The sequence below is a fragment of the Olea europaea genome, chromosome 14 (genome assembly GCF_002742605.1).
Source record: "Olea europaea var. sylvestris chromosome 14, O_europaea_v1, whole genome shotgun sequence".
NCBI classification, from domain to species: domain Eukaryota; kingdom Viridiplantae; phylum Streptophyta; class Magnoliopsida; order Lamiales; family Oleaceae; genus Olea; species Olea europaea.
Window position 1 is genome coordinate 7,143,759 of NC_036250.1, and position 22,959 is coordinate 7,166,717.

The 22,959-nt window shown below is 35.8% G+C and overlaps 3 protein-coding genes across 3 annotated transcripts in view; 2 read left to right on the top strand and 1 right to left on the bottom strand.

Annotated features, from left to right (window-relative positions):
• The first annotated feature begins 4,750 nt into the window (after positions 1-4,750).
• Positions 4,751-9,814, top strand: LOC111408981 (la-related protein 1C-like). The gene is made up of 6 exons (XM_023038861.1): positions 4,751-5,739; positions 6,019-6,598; positions 6,671-6,815; positions 6,925-7,015; positions 9,005-9,076; positions 9,398-9,814. Exons 1-6 carry the CDS (start codon positions 5,146-5,148, stop codon positions 9,458-9,460), a joined length of 1,545 nt encoding a protein of 514 aa, XP_022894629.1. The 5' UTR covers positions 4,751-5,145; the 3' UTR covers positions 9,461-9,814.
• A 2,629-nt stretch (positions 9,815-12,443) lies between these two features.
• Positions 12,444-15,389, top strand: LOC111408982 (40S ribosomal protein S7-like). The gene is made up of 6 exons (XM_023038862.1): positions 12,444-12,581; positions 13,583-13,668; positions 13,769-13,842; positions 13,929-14,052; positions 14,750-14,932; positions 15,024-15,389. Exons 2-6 carry the CDS (start codon positions 13,594-13,596, stop codon positions 15,141-15,143), a joined length of 576 nt encoding a protein of 191 aa, XP_022894630.1. The 5' UTR covers positions 12,444-12,581; positions 13,583-13,593; the 3' UTR covers positions 15,144-15,389.
• Positions 15,390-16,424: 1,035 nt separating this feature from the next.
• Positions 16,425-22,959, bottom strand: part of LOC111408983 (mannose-6-phosphate isomerase 1-like) — a 16,429-nt gene continuing 9,894 nt past the window's right edge. Inside the window, exons 4-5 of the mRNA XM_023038863.1 lie at positions 18,159-18,425; positions 16,425-16,868 (exon numbers count right to left, since the gene is read on the bottom strand). Coding sequence (XP_022894631.1) covers positions 16,557-16,868; positions 18,159-18,425 — 579 coding nt within the window. The 3' untranslated portion in view covers positions 16,425-16,556. The remainder of the gene's footprint in view (positions 16,869-18,158; positions 18,426-22,959) is intronic.

Below are 22,959 nucleotides of genomic sequence, written 5' to 3' on the forward strand. Positions count from 1 at the left end.
TGTTTGGGGGGTTGACGCCCTGGGAAGAAGGTGGCTCATCCATTGGTTGTGATGAGGATTCTGGGACTGAAGATGTCTCTTTAAGCGTAGTCCCTTCATCAGCTGGTTTGGATGAAGCAGCCTCAACGGAGGATGATGAAGCAGGAGCTGCCGATACCAAATCCTTTAAAGGAGAGGCTGAACTTTTCTGAGAAGTCCAAATAAATCATCAGCACACAGAAAAGTTTCAAGTATGGAAAAGTATGCTTGTGAGTAAACCAATTTAATTACCTTCCTCTTGATGATAAGAGGGGTATCATCATCAACATCATCCTCCAGAATGGGAGATGCTGAGGCTGGCCGTTTGCGGTTCGCGGCAATTTTGGCTGCAGTAAGCTTGGCAGGGAGAGAAGAAGATGGACGAGCAGACTGTTTAGCGCGATGAGGAGGAGAAGGACTCCGGATGGACAAAAGGGTGACTAAGATAGGAGGAGGGGAAGAAATGCTCAGCTGGTCCAGTGAATGAAAGGCACGATTGGCATCAGTCGCAAACAATCTGCACTTCACTGACAGCCAGAGCTGTTCAAAAAGAGGATGGATGGCACAGTTAGAATTGAAGGGGACTAATGAAAAATGGCTCGTCAAAAGAAGATTGCGAGCATTTATAACCTCTGCCTCCGCCTTATTAATAATATGGAAGCGATCTATCAAGTTCCTTGAACAGCAAGGAGGAATAGGCCAGGTTTGGCTAAAACCAAGTTGACGAGCAAAAAATTGGGGAGCATATATTTCTACCCCTGCCTTGGCTTTGGTCCCAATCAAAATATCATGAAATAACTCCCTCCCGGTTAAAAACTGGATCCAAATGAGCAGAGAGGCGCTCGCGCTGTCTATAGTGGAGGGAGGATGCACATAGTCTGGAGTCAAAAAGGGAGGAAAAGGAAAGAAGGAAGAGATTGAATCCAAGGAATAAAAGAATGAAAAAATGTCCCTTCTAAACATATTTACAGGAGTTAGGGGCTCAATGGCTAACCCATAGCAGCTAGCAGAAGGACGAGAAATTGAAGGAGCACTAAGCAATGGAAAATAGGATCTCAACCACATTTGATGAACCAAAGAGTTCCACTGCTAGTGGGAGATGCACCATTCTTCAATTGAGTTTGAAGAGAAGCCAAGTCTCTATAGAGGGCAGCCAAAAAGAAAGAACATAAATTTAGAGGCTTGCTACGCGCCAATTCGTTCGCTATGGGTAAATAGCTCAGGGAGGGCTTTATGCTTGGTACACACAAAACATATTTACAAAGCCAAACTAGAAGAAAGGCCACTCGCTTAGTATGGGAAGACTCAGCGCTCGAATGGTTATGAAGGGTTTGCAGGCTTGAATAAGACTCGGTGAGGTTTTTACCAAACTTTGGGGTGCCACCAGAAACCAAGATACCAGGAAAAATGGTATCGCCCAAAGGTGGCAGATTCACTAGGGCCCCAACATCCCTTAAAGTAATAGACATGGGGCCAAGAGGGAAAACAAAGGTATTATATTCAGAAGACCAAAAACTTAAAGCGATCGAAAAAAGTGCTGAATCAAAAGTAGAGGGTTGAAGAGAGATTTCTAACAAATTAGAAATCCTAACATTATCAAAAAGTGCCTTAGTAGGACCATGGTCCACAAGGCGAGCATGCCACTACGGAAAACTACGTCAGATTTGGGCCAAGTGTCAATACCTCTTTCGCGAAGTGGCCCCAGCGGCAGAGAGTTTAGAAATGGAGGGCCTTAAGTACAAGGAAACAGCTGGCCCACCGCCGCTTATTCGTCTGCCTCCGCATTGTTGAAGAAAGGACCTAGGTAGAACTCATTAAATTCGACATTGGCAGGTGCGAGAAAGTTCAGAGTTATGTATGGACGATTAAGGAGTTTCTGAAAGTTATCAAAACTAAAGGAGTCGCCAGATTGAGATTGTGAAGTAGCCATTAGGGACAAAACGGAGTTTTTCAGAGTTACGTAGCAGGGAAGCAAAGAGATGAACAGTAAATTGTGGGAGAGAAACGCAAAAAAGTGAGGCGTGATTTAATGGTGCAGTGAAATGGCGTATTTGGGGGTTATAAGGGTTTGCAAAACGTCGCACCTTTTCAAGCTATGGAAAAAAACAATGATTGAAATTCTTGAGAATTTCGAATGTTGCTGGAAACACAAAGTGAATATGGCAAAATTTAATAATTGGTATTAATTCTGCCATATTGGGGGGTAATTGTTGATACATAAAAATTCAGCCCAAATCGAACGGCGCAAGGAATGAAACCCAATTGGAGGATCCCCAAATCAGATAGCCCAAAGAACGAAACCCAATCAGACAATTCAGGATGAAGGCCTAAATAGGGAAGCCCATGAACGCGGTAACACCATCGTCCAAGCTTGCAAATCGCCCAGGATCTGAGCGAATGGAGTGCCATGCAGTCACCCAGAACTGCTACTCTATTCTTGCCCGAACCTTCGAGTCGCCCAAGGTCTTAGCAAACATGAAGTGTTGTGGTTATCAAGAAGCGCAGTTATCAAAACAGTTATTAAAGCAGCCTTATCACGTTCCACGATTCAAGAAATTCAATTGAAAACGGTTGAACGACAAAGAGTAATGGCAGCAATTAGAAAAGGCAGTTCCATGACAAGTTGGCCATTACGAGGAAAGTGGACAGTTATAGAACGATCAAGCAGTTTTTAGGCGGTTGATTACAAAGAGATCATCCAGGGAGTATAAAAGGAAGAAAAGACATAAAGCAAAAGACCCTGAATCAAAAACTCTCGAACAGAGAACATGTAATTTTAAATTTCTTAATTTAGATTTAAACACTTCTTTCAATAACTCGTGTGCTTGCGCTCCTTGGAGGCATTCTATTTTTACTTTCCAATTATAAAGTTATCGTCAATAAAGAACACCCCTTTTTGGGATTTTCTTTCAAGAGGTTTGTCCCTTACACAATCGTCTGATCCATTTTTAATTGTTAGCGACTAACCCGCGCGAAACAATTACTTTTACTTTTTTGTTCTTATAAAGTAAAATTTGCAAATCCTTTCAGCTGATTATGTTGTGTTCATTGATGAGTGAATCTGCATATTAGAAACAACTTATATACATATTTTGGAGGTCATTCTTACTTAAAATGAATAAGTTATTTTACTTATTGTAATAACTCACTAGACGTAATTTTTAAGTCAAGTCAGTCGTGTCACAAGGGCAATATTGTAATACAAAAACAAGAGAGCATGTCTAGCCAAATTTAAAAATAAAGTATTTTAGTGAATATACTCCATTTTTTACCATTTAAGCATATATTTGATTTAGTTGAAAAATTGATAAAAAAATTTAAGTCGAATCAATAATAAATTTTGAAAACATTAACCCTTGTTTGATGGACATTATATAAGCAATGGTCCGTGTTGTTAATGGTTTGTTTTCATATCACTTGAAAATCAATTTCTACAACCCTCCTCTTTCAAAGCTAGTTGATATTCTTCCAAATCTACCCTTCATTACATGCCAAGTAGTCTAAAATAAAATGGACAAAAAATGAAGGCAAAGTAGTAAATTCATAGTGTATCAACGATGACAAAAATGGCAAACAAACTTTTCAATTGGTTTCACTGCGACAAAATATTTAAGGTCCGGAGTTTTGCCAAGACATCTCGAGCCACATAGGCCCGGGATTTTCAGGCCTTAGATAATTTCGAGCCAATATGGCCCGAGACAAGAGGAATTATCCTTAAAGTCCGTCAGATGCACTAGTAATTTTTTATTATTATAGCATTGTTTGAAAAATTCAATAACTTTAAACGGCAAAAATCAAATAGAGACTAGTATTTATTAACTTTTCAACTCCTTATTTTATCAACTTTAATTAATATCTATCAAAATGTGTTTTTTTTAGCATAATCAAATAGCAACTAGGTAAAGTATGCCTTAACTTAATTTCAATAGCTCCGAAACACAATTATGAATTATCTATTCAAGTTTTACTTTTTAGTGGTTGTTTGAAAAGTTTCAATAATTGCTAAAAATTAATATCGAAGTCAATTATTAATTTTCATAACTTAGTTCCACACTTACCATCCAATTTTCACCACTCAATTTGTGAACTTTTCCACATTTTCATCACTTATTTTGTGAACCTATCGATCCTTTTCTTATAAGCAAATTTATATTATTTTTTGAAGCTAAATTTATGTTTAATACTACATTCGTCTCATTTATGACTGCTGGTTTTTTCCTTACACGAATTAAGAAATCTTAATTAATAATTTTGGAAAAGCATTTTTTACCAAAAACTTTTCTAGTATATTTTTATTTATATTTGTACAATTTCAAGATTAAGTGAAGAAAATTAATTATAATTAGACAAATTAAATAGGAGTATATTAGTGACGAATAAAACAAAACATTCTTAATAAAAAAACAGAATTATATAATTGAGATAATAAAATAGGAAAAGTCAACATATATAGATAGAATGGAAAGAGTAATTTTTTCAAACTCATTTTTCAATAAAATCATAACTATTAATTTTTTGAGCAATGCTATAAGTACAATAATTTTGACATTATGATTTATAGACTTCTCACATACAAAAGTGGGGACCCGCAAATGTGAGAGGGGTGTATGTGTGTAAAGCAATTTGTTTGCACCATCATTTCCCTAATTTTTTTTTCACCTTTTATCCATTCTAAAAAAATTTACACCAAACATGCCCTAAAACATGTTAAGAAAAAAACGTGAGTGTTACTCGTGCCGAAACGAAGGAAAGAATTGGTGTAGAGAGAGAGAGAGTGAGGACAGAGAAGATTCTTTCTCTCTATTTGTGTTTTTTCTGTGTGAAGAAGAAGATCTCACCCTCTCTACCCCCGATCGGATCTTCTGCGATCCATCGAAAATCTCTCTTCCTAGTGTCTAATACTAGAAAGTTTTGATCAATTTGATTATAATTTTTTTTGTTCTTTTTAGGGTTTTCCAATTGACCGATCGATCAATCGATCGTAATTGTTATTTCAAATCAGGCAGGTATTTTTGGTAACCTGAATTCCAATCTTTTAGAGTTTTTTTTTTTGTTTATTATTTTAGGGAAAAACCGAAACCCTTATTTTGGAAAACAGAAATCCCCAAAAGAAAATTATTATTTTTGATGGCAACAGCAACTAACCCAATCCCTAGTTCTTCTTCGGCTCTTCACTCCCCTAGGAGTTCTAATTCAAGGTGGGCCTCGGCTGCGCATGGCGGCTCCTCTTCCTGGAATCAGATTGTCCGTGACTGTGACTCGGAGTATGTCATCTCTTCCTCTTCATCGGGTGCGGCAGCTTCTGTAAACGGCGTGCTTTCTCAACATTCTTCTTCCTCATCTGGTGTTGTTGCTATGGAGGCAAATGTGAATTCCTCTTCTTCACCAGCTTCTTCCGATTCTTCTCCTTCCGAAGCTGCTTCTACTCTGGCAGCTGTAGTTGGTTCTATGACCTGTCCTTTGGTGGAGAGTGGTGGTGCTGCTTGTGCGGCTGAGACTGTGGTAGAGAGTACTGAGCATGGTGGAGGAAGCAGCGGCAGCAATGCTACTAAGAAACCGGCTTGGAACAAGCCTTCAAATGGTGCTACTGCAAAGATTAGCACTGTAATGGGGGCAGTGTCTTGGCCTGCTCTCTCTGAATCCGCCCGTGCATCCCCAAAGAAGTCATCTTCTTCTGATTCTCTCAAAGTTCTGTCTGATGGACCAGTCTCTTTGTCACAGGTCTAATTTTATACGGATACAATTATGTTTTACATTCTTATTTGTTTTTGCTTATTAATTTAATGTTACACGTTAAGTTCTTAATTTTCTTCTATACACAACTCTAAAATTTACTTGCACGTAGCTGTATGTCTTATGGTGCATTGTAATAAATTCATGTACATGTTTGTTATATGCTGTGGTTTTATATGAAAGACCATTACAGTTGGTTTTTTAGAATTTGCTACAGAGGTTGGAAATTGTGACTTCTCTATTTTTATGCTCATGTCTGTATGATAGGGCACTGGAGTAGGTTTTTCGTCTACCCATAAGCAAGATACCAGTAGTAACACCAGCCCTATTTTAGCACCCCACTATACCGGCCCTTCCAGGCAGAGGTCTATGAAGATTGATGGTGGGGGTATGAGCAATAGTGATGGATCAGCTAATGACAACTTTTCTCAGCCACTACCACCAGAAGGTGCAGTGGTGGAACTAGTCCCTAATAATTTGGGTAAGTCCGGTGGGTCTGTTGGGGCGTCTGCGAGGGATAACACGAATAGGGAGGGTGGGCACACCGGAGGATCACATGGTGGAAATGTGCTACAACAGCAGCGGAGTTCATTTAGAAGAGGCAGTGGTGGTCCACACCCCCGAGGGGATGTCTCCCATCATCATGGCCGTGGTGGCAGGCGTGACCGGGAACGCGGGAATCAGGATTGGGATAGTCATCATCGAAGTTTTGGTGGCAGAGAAGGCAATATGCCACAGCAGAGAGTTGCTTCTAGACCTTTCATTCGCAGTCCAGTTCCTAGCACACCTTATATTACCACTCCTCCTTTGGCTGTGCGACCATTTGCTACTCCGATGGTTTACACTGGTGAGATATGTTACTTCTACGATCACGTTTTCCTATTTTTATCCTTGTACTGATGTTCTGATGTACTTGCAGAAATGCCTTCTCCTGTATATTATGTTCCCGGGCCTCATCCAGATCCTCTCAGAATGCCTATGGTTCCAATGCCGCCTATGATTTTTCCTGTGTCAGATCCTCACTTGTCTAATAAGATAGTGAATCAGATAGATTATTATTTTAGGTACTTAATTATGTGGTTAGTTTTTCTTATGAGAAAATCAAAATTATATTACTGTCTACCACCATGCGGACACTAACGTCTTGTTTTCTTTTATCCATTTCTTATTCAGTAATGAGAATTTAGTTAAAGATACATTCTTGCGCCAGAACATGGATGTAGAGGGATGGGTTTCAATTCAATTAATAGCAGGTTTTAAGAAAGTAAGTTGCCGAGAATGATAAGTTTTCTGTTCATTCCTTGAAGTCAAATTGTTCTTTTGCCTGTCTTATCATATTATAATCCATAATAAGTTCAATATGTATCATGGGTTAAGTTGTAAATCTAAATTTTAGATCTAGTGTGGTTTTATGAGTGAGATCTATCTTTAAGTCTTTAGCTTCTTAGGAGGTTGTTGAGTAAAAACATATTTGCATTTGATTTTTGTAGAAAAAGCATACTCTAGGGTGTACTGGGAAGCCTTACAATGCTTTTGAGAATAAAAAGGATTTTCTATTATTTATTACATATTATTTAGCATAAATACGATTAAGTGCTTAAGAATAGCATGTAGGTGATAAGTAATAGAAAATTTTGGTTGCCACAAGATCCTGCCAAAAAATTATTTTTTATGTTTTAGTGAAGTATGGGCTTGCGGACATATGTAAGAAAGTCTCTTGGTGTATATAAGTTGATGACATGGTTTTAATAAGTAAGATAGGGAGGATCTTAATTAGTAGGAATTAAAACTTTGGATCAATACTTTGAAATCATAAGATTTTAGATTTGGTAGAATAGAGCTAAGGCAGAATGGCAGATTATATAGAATACTTTTTAATCATAGTAGGAATAAAGACAAAGAGAGAGAAATGGAAAGAGGGAACTGTGCATGTGTGTATTTTTTAACACGTGTATTCGTCTATAGTTGCTGCATTTGAGGTCACCATAGGTTTTTCGGACATAGTTGCTGTAGGGAGAGGGGTTCAAAAGGAAGAGAGAAGGATGGTGTTAAGGAGGTTTGTGTTGTAATTAATGGTGGGATCATTTTTGGGAAGAACAAAATCGGGTTCGGCTAGCAAAAATGTCAAAGAAAAACTACTGTACAGTTGCATTATGCCATGAGAATCTAGAAACATCTTTAGTAGGATGCTTTTAACTTATAGGTTTTGACTGCTTAATTGAATCGTTTAGAGTCTATAAGCTGCATACCCAGACACGGGAGGCGATTTTTTAAAAGCCACTTCATGCTCATATTGAGCATTTTCAAACAAGACCATTATTCATTTCCCTGGTTATGAACTCTATTCCATGCATGGCCTGTACAAAAAATGCTATAACATTCGTCATAACCTACACAAGAAGCAGTTGAACGATTTATGGCTGCTAATTTCTTGTTTTCAAACTGCAATTAATTAAATTGAAGATTCCAGGGTTTGTGCTCATGATGTTAGCTAAGATCATTGCTTTTTATGTGCTTGTCTCTTAGCCGTTACTCTTCACGACTAAGATGAGAAATTACCTGTGTAAACCATTGTCAATATTGAACTTGTCTTCCATTGTCTTAGTTTCTGATTGGATATATTTGACGATAGAATTTAATTTGTTCTAATTTACATCTTATCCAATCATTGTAAGTGTAGGCGTTTGTTTTTAGGTCTCATCCCTATGGGGGCTTAGAAATACCCCTACCATGTTTTTAGATACGAAATCGTATTACAAAATGAGAGGGGACGATATACTTTACCTCCAGAAGTACAAATCGAGGAGCAAGAGAAGTGATTTGAAAATGCTCTAAATGGGAGTACTACTTCCATTATATATGACATGATAAAAATCACTTAAAGCCAATCACTCACACAAGACACCTACGTGGTCTTCAGCTTTTTGTATCTAACATATGAATATATTAAATCTGCAATTTATCCATTTTAATCGAACCTGATTCAGTATGCAAAATTCAGCTATCTTTTAGTTGGTCAATAATTGTACGTGTTAAACTAAAAGGTACAGAATTAAACTAGAACAATTTTGAGTCTGGTTGGAATCTGTCATTGCCCTAGAAAATATTGATATTATAGTGGTTCAGATAAGTGAATGAAAATGTCAATGTCAATTGGTTGTGTATTTTCAGCATCCAAAATGCATGTAAATTTGAGCGTATTCATATTAGCCATTTTTAGTAAGCTTAATATTATCTTTGATGTTGGTTACAGGTCATGCAGCTGACAGACAATATTCAACTTATACTGGAGGCTGTACAAGCTTCGAACGTTGTGGAAGTACAGGTTTGAGATACATTTTCTGTATTTTATCATCATCACCTTTATTCACAATGCATTAGAACACGTCTCACGAGTCATGTGAGTTCTTTCTTATAATACTTTTGGCAAAATGAATAGTATCCTGCTGTAACTGGTTGTTTGTATAATTGTTTTTATATAGTATATCCTGCGGCTTCTGGTTCTCTGTATGATTGTTTTTTTAATGACAGGACAGGACAGGACACAACCCTTATTCATAGATCTATAGCCAACTTCGCTGGGTGATATTGTTGGTTCATGATTTACCTGTGTGGTTCTCTAATGTTCTGTCCTTTTGCCTTGTAGGTTGATAAAGTGAGACGGAAAAATGATTGGATGAAATGGATAATGCCACCTGTTCCGAGGTGAAAAATACAGTAGTTACTGAGTGTACCTGGGTGTGGTCTTAATTTTGTTGCGAGTCTCTGTTTTGTTCAAATTATCGTGGCTTGGTTGTTGGCATTTGCGCACTGGGAATTTTGTTTCTCCTCCCTATGTCCCTCGGCTTTTCTTCCTCGTGTTTTTGTTTTTTTATTGCTCCATGGCTACATGACTTGTTTCTGGAGGCAGTCATAGGAACATGTTGATTTAAGTGGGAAGGATTTTGTTGGATGTTGCTACATTGTGCTACACTAGTTACCGTATTCTGTTGGATTTGTGGTTATCTTGTTATATTTTTACCTTACATTGCATTACATTCAATATGTAAGTTTACATTTTGTATGTACATCTTGCCCATGGCCGTAGGAACAATTGTCTTGAGTAACGATCCCACAATTTCCTTGACTCCTAGTACACGTGTTTCGTACCAATCCTTTCACTGTAACTCTTGGTATAAAGTTGTGATGAACAATGTATACATTGCGATCTTGATTCTCGAGAACCTTATTATGAATGAACATAATTGAAAGAGAGAAAAATGTCTAATTTCTATACATATTTGTGGGACATTTGTAGGTTCTTGCATAGCTATAAATTATACTCTAATCCAACTTGAACTCTATTAGCTAGAGGTTATTCCATTGGATTGAGTCAGCTCTTCCGAAGGTTTTTCTAATTTCATATGCATTAGATTGGATTCGAAACTCTAGAAAGTCCCCATATCAGACTAGAAGATCATGTTTCAAATCTTTGTAGCGATGTTTAGTTGAGACTTTAAAATAGTAGTGAAGTGTCGAATTTCAAAGTGGGAAGACGGTTAAAGGGGCAACCTTGAAGGACATATCTAGACTAGACTCGCTACATCTATCAAACAGCTCGACCAACTCTGCATGTGTTGATCAGACCGGATGCACCCTAGAGGTTTAAATGTGGTTGTGGCATGTTAGCATGGTCCTATTTTGGGGTGGCACAATAAGAATCTCTTCGAAGGTGTGTTGGACACGATCGTAAGTTTACATAGGTCTTATGTAGGCCAGAAGAAAAATTCTCTTGAGTAAAGCGGTTACGGGGGAACGGCTGTTCCTTTGTGATAGTCTGCCCCACCCTGTGACTGGTTGCCCCCCTGTAACATACAAGTGGCCATGTGCGTATAACGTATGGCACTCCTTAGGACACGACCCTCTCTAAGGTGGTGGGTATGATGGCTCTTTAGGTTTTGTGATTCTATCTTAAGATGTCAACATGCTCAAGAGAAGTAGCACAAGTTATTAAATTTTGTTCACAAGATGATAACTCATTTGAACGCATCTATCTTAAAATTTTGATGACTCGTTTGAGTTTTTAGATAGATCGAATAATTTTATTAAGCATTATGAAATCTGATATTATATTGAGATTTGAATTTCATCTAAAAGTATGAACATTATTAAAAGAAGAAACTAGGGGTTGCATTTGAAAAGTACAAATTTATTAAGTAGAGTTTTCCAAAATGGTTAGTATTTTTTTATTATTTAATTTAGAATTTATCTCTTAATATAGATTACAAGATGATTCCTTTGTATACTCACTTGAGTTCTAATCGAATTTAATTGCTCATTTGAATTTAATAAACTTTAATACCATGATCATAAATTTGGATCATCTTGAAGGTATGACCATCCAACAAATTGGGTTTTATCAAAGACGCATAGTGCTCTTAGACCCTAAGACTACCGTTGTGTCAATTCATGTTTTGTCGTTTTAACTATGGATTTGGACTTAAGGTTTTCTTTTGTTTAGGGGTGGATAGAGAGGATAACATCAAGTCGTCATGCCGTTCGTGTCTGGAGCTATAAAAATGCTACGATAATTGAGACAAAGGATCGTGAGTCCCCCGTAAATGAGCTAATCCCAAAAACCTGTCTCTAGTTCGAACAGTGCATTCGTTAAACATAAAGATCCCACTTTCGGCACCCCCCCCCCCCCCAAGATTTGAATTTCATCTAAAAATGCAAACGTTATTAAAAGTAAAGATCCCACTTTCAGCACCCCCAATTTGCATTGTTTGCAACAAATTTTTGTAGTCTTATGTGAACTTTCTATTATAATTTCTTTCCATCTAAACTTGTAAAATTGTCTGAAATTGAGTGATATAGGATGGGCTCGATTCAAATGGCCATTCATATGAGTCGATATACTCACTAAAGGTCTATCTGAATTTTAATAAGATCACAAGCAAGTTGGAAATATATGACATTTATATCCCCAACTTGAGGGGAAGTATTCTAATAAAAAATATTTTTCTTTTTCTTTTATTAAGAATAATTCTTAATCTTAAATTATTTCTACTTTTGAAGGCTGAGAAAAGAGTAAGAGAAAAAAAAATTAGCCTTCATTTGCGAAGAATTTATAAATGGTTTAGTTTAAATATAAGCAAAACTAAGTAATGAATAAATGAAGAACATACGTAAAATTATTGAAATGTGTAATTAAAAACAAAATTTGATTATTTATAAATAAGTAATAAATTTAGTCAAACGGAGAGTCTTCGTTTGGTGGGAATTAAAATCAGAGTCCTATTTGGTGGGATTAAAATCAGATTTTTAGTAGATTTTGATAGAAGTTGATGAAATGTGTAGTTGAAAAATTATAGGATGTATAAAATGTGGTTGAAATGAATTATTGACTTTGACTTAGATTAAAATTAAGATTTTAATTGCTATCAGGATTTTTAGTAAATTTAGATAAAAATTGATGAAATATACGGTTAAAATTAATTGTTGATTTTAACTTAAATTAATTTCTACCAAACTGGGTTTAAAATGTATTGGGCTCAGTGTTTTGCTCGGCCTTGCTATGTCTTATCTCTTAATGAATGGTGGCTCGTGTAGCGGACCGGTTTGCATGTCTATCCTAAAGAGCAGGGAATTCGGGTCGGGTTCCCTCTTAATATTTTGACGGTCCAGATCAATTCTTTAACAGCCCAGCATTCTATCTTAGGCGTTTGAAAGTAGGGTTTTCATTGTATCTCTTCTCCTCCCACCTTTTAAACCCTCGTATGCACTAGCGACCGACTTTAGACCTTCTTACAGAGCTGAAGCTAGGGAGCCCGTTAATTCTCTCTACTGAGGTGCATTTTTCGAACAAATGGGTCTTATTATATACTGTTATTTTCATCTGGGTTCTAATTAGTTTCTCGTAAATCCCTTAAAAATTCGATCTACTCTAGTTTAGTAAGCTTTTCACCTGATTCCTATTTTTCCTGTTTTCGACGAGTTTAGTAAGCTTTTTTGCTTGTAGGCATTTATACGATTTCAATTTAATCCATTTTTTTTTTCATCTGGGCTCTTTTTAGATTGTTTAAAATTTCTTAAAAATTATTTCAGTCTTCAGTGTACAGGCATTTGTTAGACATTTTTTCGTATTATAACTGTCCTTCGGATCAATTCAATTCAATTTTTATCCGATCTCATTTTTATTAGAATATGTTTGGTGGTGGTGTCGTACTTTTTATGGTTCGTTGAGGAACAATTTGCATGTTCTTTTGTTATCTTTTAAAGTCCACAGCTTTTTATTGGGTAGTGGGAATTGAATTCTGGAAAATAAGGCTGTAATCCTTGGAAAAGAAATTAATGGTGTTTAGGTTTTTTTGTTGTATTTTTTGATGTTTGCAGCAAATGTTAAAAATAGCTAGGAAAAATTGGTCTCAAAGGATTATTTTTGCCTAAGCAAACCTGTTTAATTATGATTGTATTTATTTGCAAGATCTGTTTTCTAGATTTTTATTCATAAATTTTGACTAAAATAGCGTCTGATGTCTTAATTTGTGAGCCAAAGCTTTTAAATTTGATGAAAGTGGACATCACATACATTTTTAGACATTCTTTTTAACCATCATCTGATTAGAACAAGCATATAGTTACAAACACATTTTAGCTGTTAAAAAATAAATAAAAAATCGAAGCTGTTTTATTGAGGAAAAAGAATAAAAATATGTGTGGGATGCTGTTTTATGTTTGTAATAATATGCACATATTATTTGATAACTTTAATTTGTTAAACTAGACCAGAAGAATCAATTTTTAGGGCTCTATCTGTCAATTTTACGCTTTCTATTTTTTTCAAAATCAGCTTTTTCCAAGATGTACACTGCATTGCAAAAGATTCACAAGGACAAGGATGCTGAGCCCACTGAGTTTGAGGAATCTGTTGCTCAGGTCGTTACCTTATTGATGCTACTGGAGACATCTACCTTATTCAGCCATTAAATTTCTATAAATGCAAATTGTGATGGTTTTCCCTTCTTGATATGTGTAGGCTCTGTTCGACTTGGAAAGTACAAATCAAGAGATTAAGAGTGACTTGAAAGATCTCTACATCAACTCTGCCATGTAACAGTCATCATGATTAACATGTATTATATGCCAAATCACCATTTTGTAGCATGTTGATGATCTGTACATTTTATATTCTACAGGCAAATTGATGTTTCTGGAAACAAGAAGGCTGTTGTGATCCATGTTCCTTATCGTCTTAGGAAAGCTTTTCGCAAGATTCATCCTAGACTAGTGAGAGAGCTTGAGAAGAAGTTCAGTGGGAAGGTAATGCTGATACTATGATGTCATGTTCTTAATTTGCAACATTTATCTAACCAAAATTGTAGTGGAGTTCTTAATTATTTTGTACTGCAAAATTATGTTAATAGAACATCATCTTCCAAGATGTGGTGGTTATTCAATATTAATTTTATTTATTTATTTATTTTTACGTTTACGTCAGACATAAAAGTGAGAAGCAAATTTTTTGCTCCATTAGAATTTAAGAAGACCTTTTTACGTAGTTTCCTTATAAATTCCATGCTAGGTTTTCTAAAAATTAATCTTGTAACCAGTTCAAGAATAGCTGATCTATGTTGATAGCAAGGGAAGTTGCTGTATATTTGTTCTAGGTTCCAGACTTGAGATGGAAACGGAACCTGCACATATTAGTTTCTTGTGTATTTCATTTTAGGAGTTATCCTTTTACTTTCATCGTGTCAAGGATTAGGATCTTTAACACTTTCTTTTAAGGAGCAATTGTCAGTTTACTTCTGCCTCTTTATCAGGAAGGCGGAGCAGTTGACTGCATATAAGATATTAGAATTGCTTATAACTGAGAAGTTGAGATTTTATTTTATTCTTTATACATTATATTTTCACAGATATTATTTTGTTAAAGCATTGAGAATTATTTGCTCGAAAATTGTTTTAAAAGCTCTCTGCACCTATTCACGTCAATCACTTGTGGCCTTTTTAACAGGAAGTCGTTCTCATTGCTACCCGAAGAATATTGCGGCCACCAAAGAAGGGTTCTGCCGCTCAGAGGCCTCGGACCCGTACACTTACAGCTGTCCATGAGGCTATGCTTGAGGATATAGTTTATCCTGCTGAAATTGTTGGAAAGCGTGTTAGATACAGGCTCGATGGATCAAAGATAATGAAGGTAACCCGGACATATATTTCTTTAACCATGATTTTTATCTTCTGCAAACTGTTCTATGCAAATTTTTTTAACATTCATCTGCACTTTGCAGGTTTACTTGGATCCCAAAGCAAAGAATGACACTGAAACTAAGCTGGAGACGTTTGCTGGAGTCTACAGAAAGCTTTCAGGGAGAGATGTTGTCTTCGAATTTCCGATCACTGAGGCCTGAAAGTCTGAGCTTTCTTGCAGTGCTTATTTATTAAAATCGCTATATTTTTGCATTTAGTATGTGAATTTTGATGTTTTGACATGCAATTAATTATTCAAGAGTTGCTTCGATTTCCGTGCGGTCATTTGGTTGTAGAAAAACAAGTGTTCTGTTGAAGTTACATCTGTTGCAAAATCTTCAAAAATCAAGTTTTAGTGATCTCGACTAGACAGTTAGTTCTATACATGGCTATGTATTGGCATGCTTCATTCATTAACCTCTGTTTTGTTCTACTAAAAACGTGAGAACTATTTTTATTGATGCCAGGTCAAGTTCATAATTGTAGAATTGCAAATAAGTTTATACCTTTTAGCATGTCGTGGGTTTAAAGAAATGTTGGGGCCATTAAAAGTAAATATAGTGCATGTTTGGGGATTTACTTATTTTAAAGATAAGTAATACGTGAGTGACTTATTTTTTAATGCGAACTTGCCAATATATAAATCAATATAATTATCTTCACGCCACTTGCTAACAAAAGGGAAGAAGGAAAAATGAAAAGCTGAAGAGGAGAGATTATTGAGAAACCATGCGAGCCTCTACATGCTTTCACCTTCAACTGCTACTCCATTTCTTGTATTAAGGGCGTTGGAAGAGTAACGATTTTTGGTTTGAGGGGCGAGCAGAAAGGAAGTTACGGAAAAGGTAAAAACTATGCTAATGGACTAAAGGTGAAAATAAAAATGTCGATCTTAATGTTTGACAATGTTTTTAGGTGCTAGAGTTAAAGAACTAATTAAGCAAAAATTTCAAAGGAAAATGGTCAAAAAAAAAAAAAAAAAAAAAAAAAAAAAAAAAAAAAAGAAGAAGAAGAAAAACCCGTAGTTTGAGTTAATTTTTCAAAAAGTGTAAATGAATCTCAATTAAAATAAAGAAAAGAAAATTGAAAAAAAAATAAAAAAAATCTTTCTTCTACCATCAATCACACCTAAAACTGAGTTTTAGGTTATAAATATAATTTTTTTTTTTCTAAAAATGCATTTTCAAAAATATCAAATCATATTAATTCTTGGATTTTTTACCAAATTAAAAACAACGAATCAAATGTCTCTTAAGCATGCAATTTTCCCAATTTTTATAGGCGGATCTTTCACTTTTACATATCATACGGTCATTCACACAATGTTCAATCTAAAAATTTTACTAAATTGAAAAATAAAGTGTGATACTTCATCTTGGCTTTACCTCAAAAATCTATAGAATAATTTCCCCTAAAGGGGAAAAACAGAAACTTCCAAGACCTCAGACTAAATATATTTCTTGATCTATATAATAAGAGGTAAATATACACGTATGGTAATGTTATTATGTTACATAAAAGTGCAGCAGTGCATAAGAAAAATCCGTTTAGTTCTCTGCTGCAGATTTCAAGAATTACTCTTCAAAAAACCTGCTGTTTACTCCTGCTCTGTATAAATTCAAACCTAATGTAGTTGCAACAGTGATCTCAGTATTTGCAGGTGTAAATAGCACATCACCTTGACCAATTAACTCTTTAGAGGATACTGTGCACATTGTTCCTTCTCCCATCAACACCAGAAAAATGGAGGGTCCGGGTACTGCAGGAAAAACAGCTGATGTTCCTTGGGGAAGAATGCATCGATCAACCTCGAATTCATCAAACGGGGGGAGATACCTAACAGTATAAGGGTTCAAAGCAACTCCTGGGAGGATTTCCGGCAAGCCCTGCAATAGCACAAGTTAGACGCAAAACAAGTCGTGCTGATCTAAGACCATAGTGACATGCTTGGTCAGGTGGATTATAATACCAAACGATCTTAAGGAATAGACAAAAACTAAAATCTCGTCCATTCTACTTCCACTCCCTCGTAATATTGCATAGAAAGTGCTTGAATGTGACTGCAAATACCTTTAAAGACATCCGTTGAGGGACCAGCCATCATAAGTAGCCAACAAAAGGCCTATAGTTGGTATCATTACAATAAGCAAGGTATTGAGAGGCATGAATAATATCACGTCTAAACCTTTTACATTCTATACGAAGTGTAACCTTAAATTTGAATTAAAAAATAGAACCCAACACGACAAAAAATATTTGTGAGCCATTAACAGGGAGTAAGTTTCCACACAAACTAATCATGGATGACAACGACCTAATTGTAATATTAGGCATTCAAGTGATGCTGAATTTTTCTATTCTTCTTTGACTTGTAACCTAGACAGATAAGGTATCACAACAGACACTAATTACCAGAGCTACAGGGAAAATCCTGGTATGCGTTGAAATGATATTCACTAACAGGTTGCAGCCCCTCGATGAAAGGACTGCATTGATATAAGTTTCAAACTGTCCAAAATACAAAAGGGCCTTGTGGCTAGCATCACAGCCCCCTTTGATTAAAAATGTGATTACTGAGTGAAAATTGCCAAGATTCCAATTACAAACTTACAACTTAGATCACCTTCAGGAAGTGTTTAAAACTGATTTAAATATAAATAGATAAAAATGTGTTGTGGATAAGTAGCTAGTACTTGTCTATCGAAATGTGTGTATAGAAGGTGACCTAGAGTATTTATAAGCTGTTTATAAACATGAGCCAAACATAGGCTATGTTTACATTTAATTACATCAATTCTATCTGGTCAACCTGCAGCGAACCGAGATTAGAAGGGGTTATCTCTCTGTTTTCTTCTTTTTTCCCTGAGAGTAGGCGGATGAAAGGATTTAGGGGGAGGCTACCGTAATATTCAGCACAGCTATTATATTAATGCCTAAGGTCCTTCTAAGCACACTGTAAATTTTGCTCACAACAGGCACACGCTTAGAATTTTCAACATGTTACAGAATGAAATACCAAAAAATAATCAAGCTGCTGGCTCATTATTGGTGCTCCAGGACACGACATCATCATCAGCTAGTCTAAAGTAAGATAAAAAGAACCATAAAGAAAACAATGATGTAACGAAAAAAATAAAAAATAAAAAAATCTCCTAAGCATTATGTTTGATCATCACCTGTATGAATGTGAGCATGGAACAGAGAGTTTGAACATCTCTGTACTTTGGTGTAAGGCCAGCGCGAACAACATTATCTGATGTTGCCATGCACTCAACGCATTCTCCATATATATATGCATGAGGTTCATTTGCAGCAATATATAGGGCTTCACCTGGATTAAGTTTCACATAATTGAACAGGAAGGCTGCTATAACACCAACATCAGCCGGATACTGCTTCTCGAGCACCAAAACCAGCTTTTCCTTATCTGTGAGATCCCTCACCTATACATCACAAGTTATTAGATTTATTGCCAAATATATATATACATGCCCATTATAGGCAGATATGGAATACCTCAATAACTTTCATACACAACTCAACCAGAAAGTAATTGAATATAAACATAAATTCATATATGAATTCTTACGTCCACATTAGGCAAAAAACTTTAGACAATCCATCTTATACTTCCTGAGACCTTGGTTCAACAAAAATACAGAAAAATCATGTTTGTAAGACTGCCAGACTAATGGAATTCCACACAATCAGAAATTGCGGCAGAGCTGAGAGAATGAGTTGAAGAAAATAATCATATCAGCAATTGGTAAAATATGGATCTCCTTAAAATGAATTGCTGAAAGATTTCAGAAAATTTTCTCAAGGTAATATGCCACTTAAAGCTTGAAGGCAGGTTCATGCGTGCAACACCCCAACAACTCCAACTATGCAAGTACAGATCCCTCAATCCTCATCAGGTTTCTCCTGCAGAAATGCATATTGTCTTTCCCATCCATTCAAACAATATGAACAGCCACTAAGGAAAATTTTCCTTTACCAATCCGAAGCAAACTTCTTGGTACTTGATGCAACTGAAGTAGTTGTGGGCAACTATCTTGATGCATTCAGTGAATAAGAGATGAAAAAAGAAGTATATTGATCATACCACAATGAGCTAAAAAGTAAATGCATCCTAAGTGATGACAAAATAAAGCATTGACAAGTAAAATAATTGTAAATTCAGGAAGGAAAGAATTCTTGTATACCTCACGTTTTGCATTCAATCGAGTTATCATCTTGGAGATTACTTAGGAAATTGTGACCTTGCTGGCTGACATGAGTTCCGTAAATATAGATTGCAAGACCTCTTTGGCTTCCACTTCCCTGTCCTCTTCATCAATGTGTAATACCCGAGCTGTATGTGCACCACCAACCACCTCTACAATCTCAGGTACATTTTGAACGACATCCTTAAGCTCCTATAAACAAACATAACAACTTACATGTAAATTGCATGAATTCCAAGAAGTCATAAATTAAACAACATGAGACATGAGCTATGGGTCCAATCCATCATCCTGGGTATAAGATTCACCTTTACCTCGATCAATTTAGTTTAATCCTATAATTCCACTAAGAGATCTACTCTATATATATTTCCAAATGAGTTATGACCTTATAATAGGAGGATATATATGGCAAGACGATACACCTCACTAAAGGTCCATTAGAAATTCTATGCTGAACTTGGAGCAGCAGACCTGTCTATAGACCTCATGAAATCTAGGTGCACTTACAAGTTACATGTGACACAATACAGACCATTCATCATCCACAAATTTTAGGATGTCATAAAAAAATCCTCTCGATAATTGATGTAATTCCGTATCTTTCTAGAATCCATCAACTTCACCCCTGCTTGATAAAATTGATCACAAAATTAGTAATTTCCCTTTGCACTGAAATGGATCACGTCCTTTTCAAAATTAGCTTCTCAAGTTCTCATTTTTATTTTGCTTTCCTTGATCTTATCCTTTAGAGTTTATTAAGGAATAACGATAGCCACATAGACAAAAGGGACAAAAATTATATAAATGCTAATCCTTTTTAAAAGCAGTTATTTAACTGACATCATTGAGTAGCTAATCATATCAGTCGAACTTGTCTACACAAAACATATGACACATTTGTCCAACAAACCACCTAAACCACACCACTTTGATTGGTGGATGTTCTGAGCATTAAAATCAACAAGATCTCATTAGTGAGGTACATACCGAGATTCAACAATCATTAAATTAAGAAAATTCGATCATCAGGTCACAACAATCTTCGTTGTAAAAGATAAGCTTTGAGGATTCAGATTCAGAATGTTCTTAAGACATCCTGATATTCAAAAGACAAAATAGTTTCTCAATATAACAATCTCCACAACCATCTTCCAATTGCATGTCAAAGTTAACCTATTCAATACAAAAAGACCCCCTAAAATATATTCAAGTCATATAGAAACCTTCACAAGACAAGTAATTTCCCTTCAATTCAATCCAACAGATTTACTGCTGAAGCAGTCTGCTATCTGCAAAGATATAGTTGCTGACTTATTCTGACTCTCTACTACACCACAATGAAGACATTAGTTCTACATATGGATAATGAAAAATTCATTCCAAACACATATTAAGGTTTTACAAAGGCATTATTTTTAATTATGAAACAAAGAAAACCCGCTCAAAATATTCATCCCAAGACTATAAGATAAGCGTACTACCTCAAGACTGATAAAACCGCATAGAGCCCCAAATTCCGTCAGCGCCAAAGCCATCTCAGGCTTGTGATTGCCATCCTTGTACACATCTGGATGTTGCTCATGCAGTACTGCTGCCAAATCCCTATCTGGATGAGCCTGTATTGACAATGCTTTTGCCACTGAAAGTACCTAAAAAAATACCGGTTATTAAAAAAAAAAAAAAACGAATAACCACTTAATCCTGCAGGCTAATAGAGCTGAGAAATTTCAAATTTTTATATTAGTCTGAAATCCAAGGTACACTACACTACTTGTATTTTGGGTAACAAACCTAAAAATTCCCATGAGGAAAACTATTTCTTAATTTTTCATTGGATAATGAAAAAATCTCAAAATGATACTGGGTTATAAGGTACATATTTTTTGTACTTTTAATACTCACAGAGTATCATAAATCTCAAATATCAGAGAACTGTAGCGGAAGATAATTTAAAATACCTTATTAACTCCTCAGGGATATTCATTAAAAGCCTATCAAAAGCAACTAGAAAAACTAAACATAAAAGGATCAATGATAGATTCCTCAACCCAAAAAAGGAGGAAAGAAGAATCATAACACTTTTTCTCTCTAATCCCACCTTTACAACTGCAAACTTCCGACAAAATATAAACACAACATAATTTAAGATAAAAATAGTACCTTGAAGAGAAAGGGGAGATTGGAACCCCACTTTTCCCAAACCTTATCACCAAGAACTCTAGGGTTTTGTTCAATCCAGTCCTTCAATCTCACCAAATTATAATGATTGTCATCGTTCTCTTTCTTTAGAGCCCCATTACCGTTCCGCAAAATCCAATTCTCCTTGTAGCCAACGGCGACAGCGTAGGAGGGCCCAGAGTCGTGAGTCCCAACCCAGAACTCGGCGTAAGGCTTATCATCATGAGTTTCCACCCCGCTGTTCTTCCCGTAAAGTCTCGCCACACTCGATTCCTTCCCAATCTTCCCCCAATCGTAGTTCTTGACAGAACATTTTAGTCTAATGATCCCTCTAGTCTCAGCCTTCATGGGAATGGAATGCTGGAACCCAATTGTCTAAAAATAAAAAGGTACAAAAACCCAGCCAGAATTCGACAAAAGAGTAGATGAAACAAAGAGTGGATTCGAGGATGTGCCCATTTGAAAATTTTGCAAAATGGGACTTCCTTTTGAAGGCAAAGATCGAGTGAGAGAAACTGAAATGGTATTGCGGAGGATTGACGCACTGCGGACGAATTGATTCGAAGCAATGGGGCGGTGGGGTTCGTCGTCAGTTGCTAAAGCTAGCATCTGGGAAGTTGACAGTTTTTGGTCCACAATCCGAGGCAATCTCCATCGCTGCATTTTTACCTAAATAATAACTCACAAATCAACCCAATTGTGGATTTTACCCAGTAAAAATCAAAAATGAAAAAACGCTTTCTTGAGTCATGGTTCAATTGATGAGGGAATTTTGGTTGCTTGGTTTTTCAAAAAGTCCCATGTTCTTATTTTATGATGGTCATAGCTGTTGTTCCCACAACATGTTACTTGTCTAACTATGATTTTTAATCATGGAACTGTATATACGTTGCGTAAATTCAAATCAATAATTCATGACCTTTTTCTAATAAATTTGTTAATTTTAATTTTTAGAACCTCTTTTATTTATTTTTATATAACTTTAAAAGCAGACGATCAGCTCCTTCTTGGTTACTATTTTTAAATTTTTTTTTCAAACTTATTTTTAATCATACATTTTTCCAATAAAATAGTTTTACACTTGAACTCATATTCTTCCTCTACTTTTAAACATACATTCAAAAAAATAAAAAATAAAAAAATACTTTCACAAAATTATTCTCAAAAAATCTTAACCAAATAGGGTTTAATCTAAAAATGTAAGAAGTTCTTTTTTGTTTACAAATTGTTGGAGTTGTACTATTATGCACTATGGAAGGCTTCTAAAAATTTGTAGTATTTGAACAAAATGTATGATTAGTTAGGTGAAAAGTTGAGTTAATTATCACAGAAGATTCTTTTAGTAAAAGAACATTCTTCTTGGCCAAAGGCATATAGCTTAGGCCATCGATTAATTGGGGTTAAAATAATGATCACTGATCTTGGCGATAATCGTCACTCTCTGTTTTGACGACGAAGGGTCGATTGAATTTTGAGGATCAATAAAAATAGATAGGAAAAAGAGAAACTCGATCGATGTTCACGTGTGTATTCATGCCTATTATAATCAACCTCACCCATTTGGTCCACT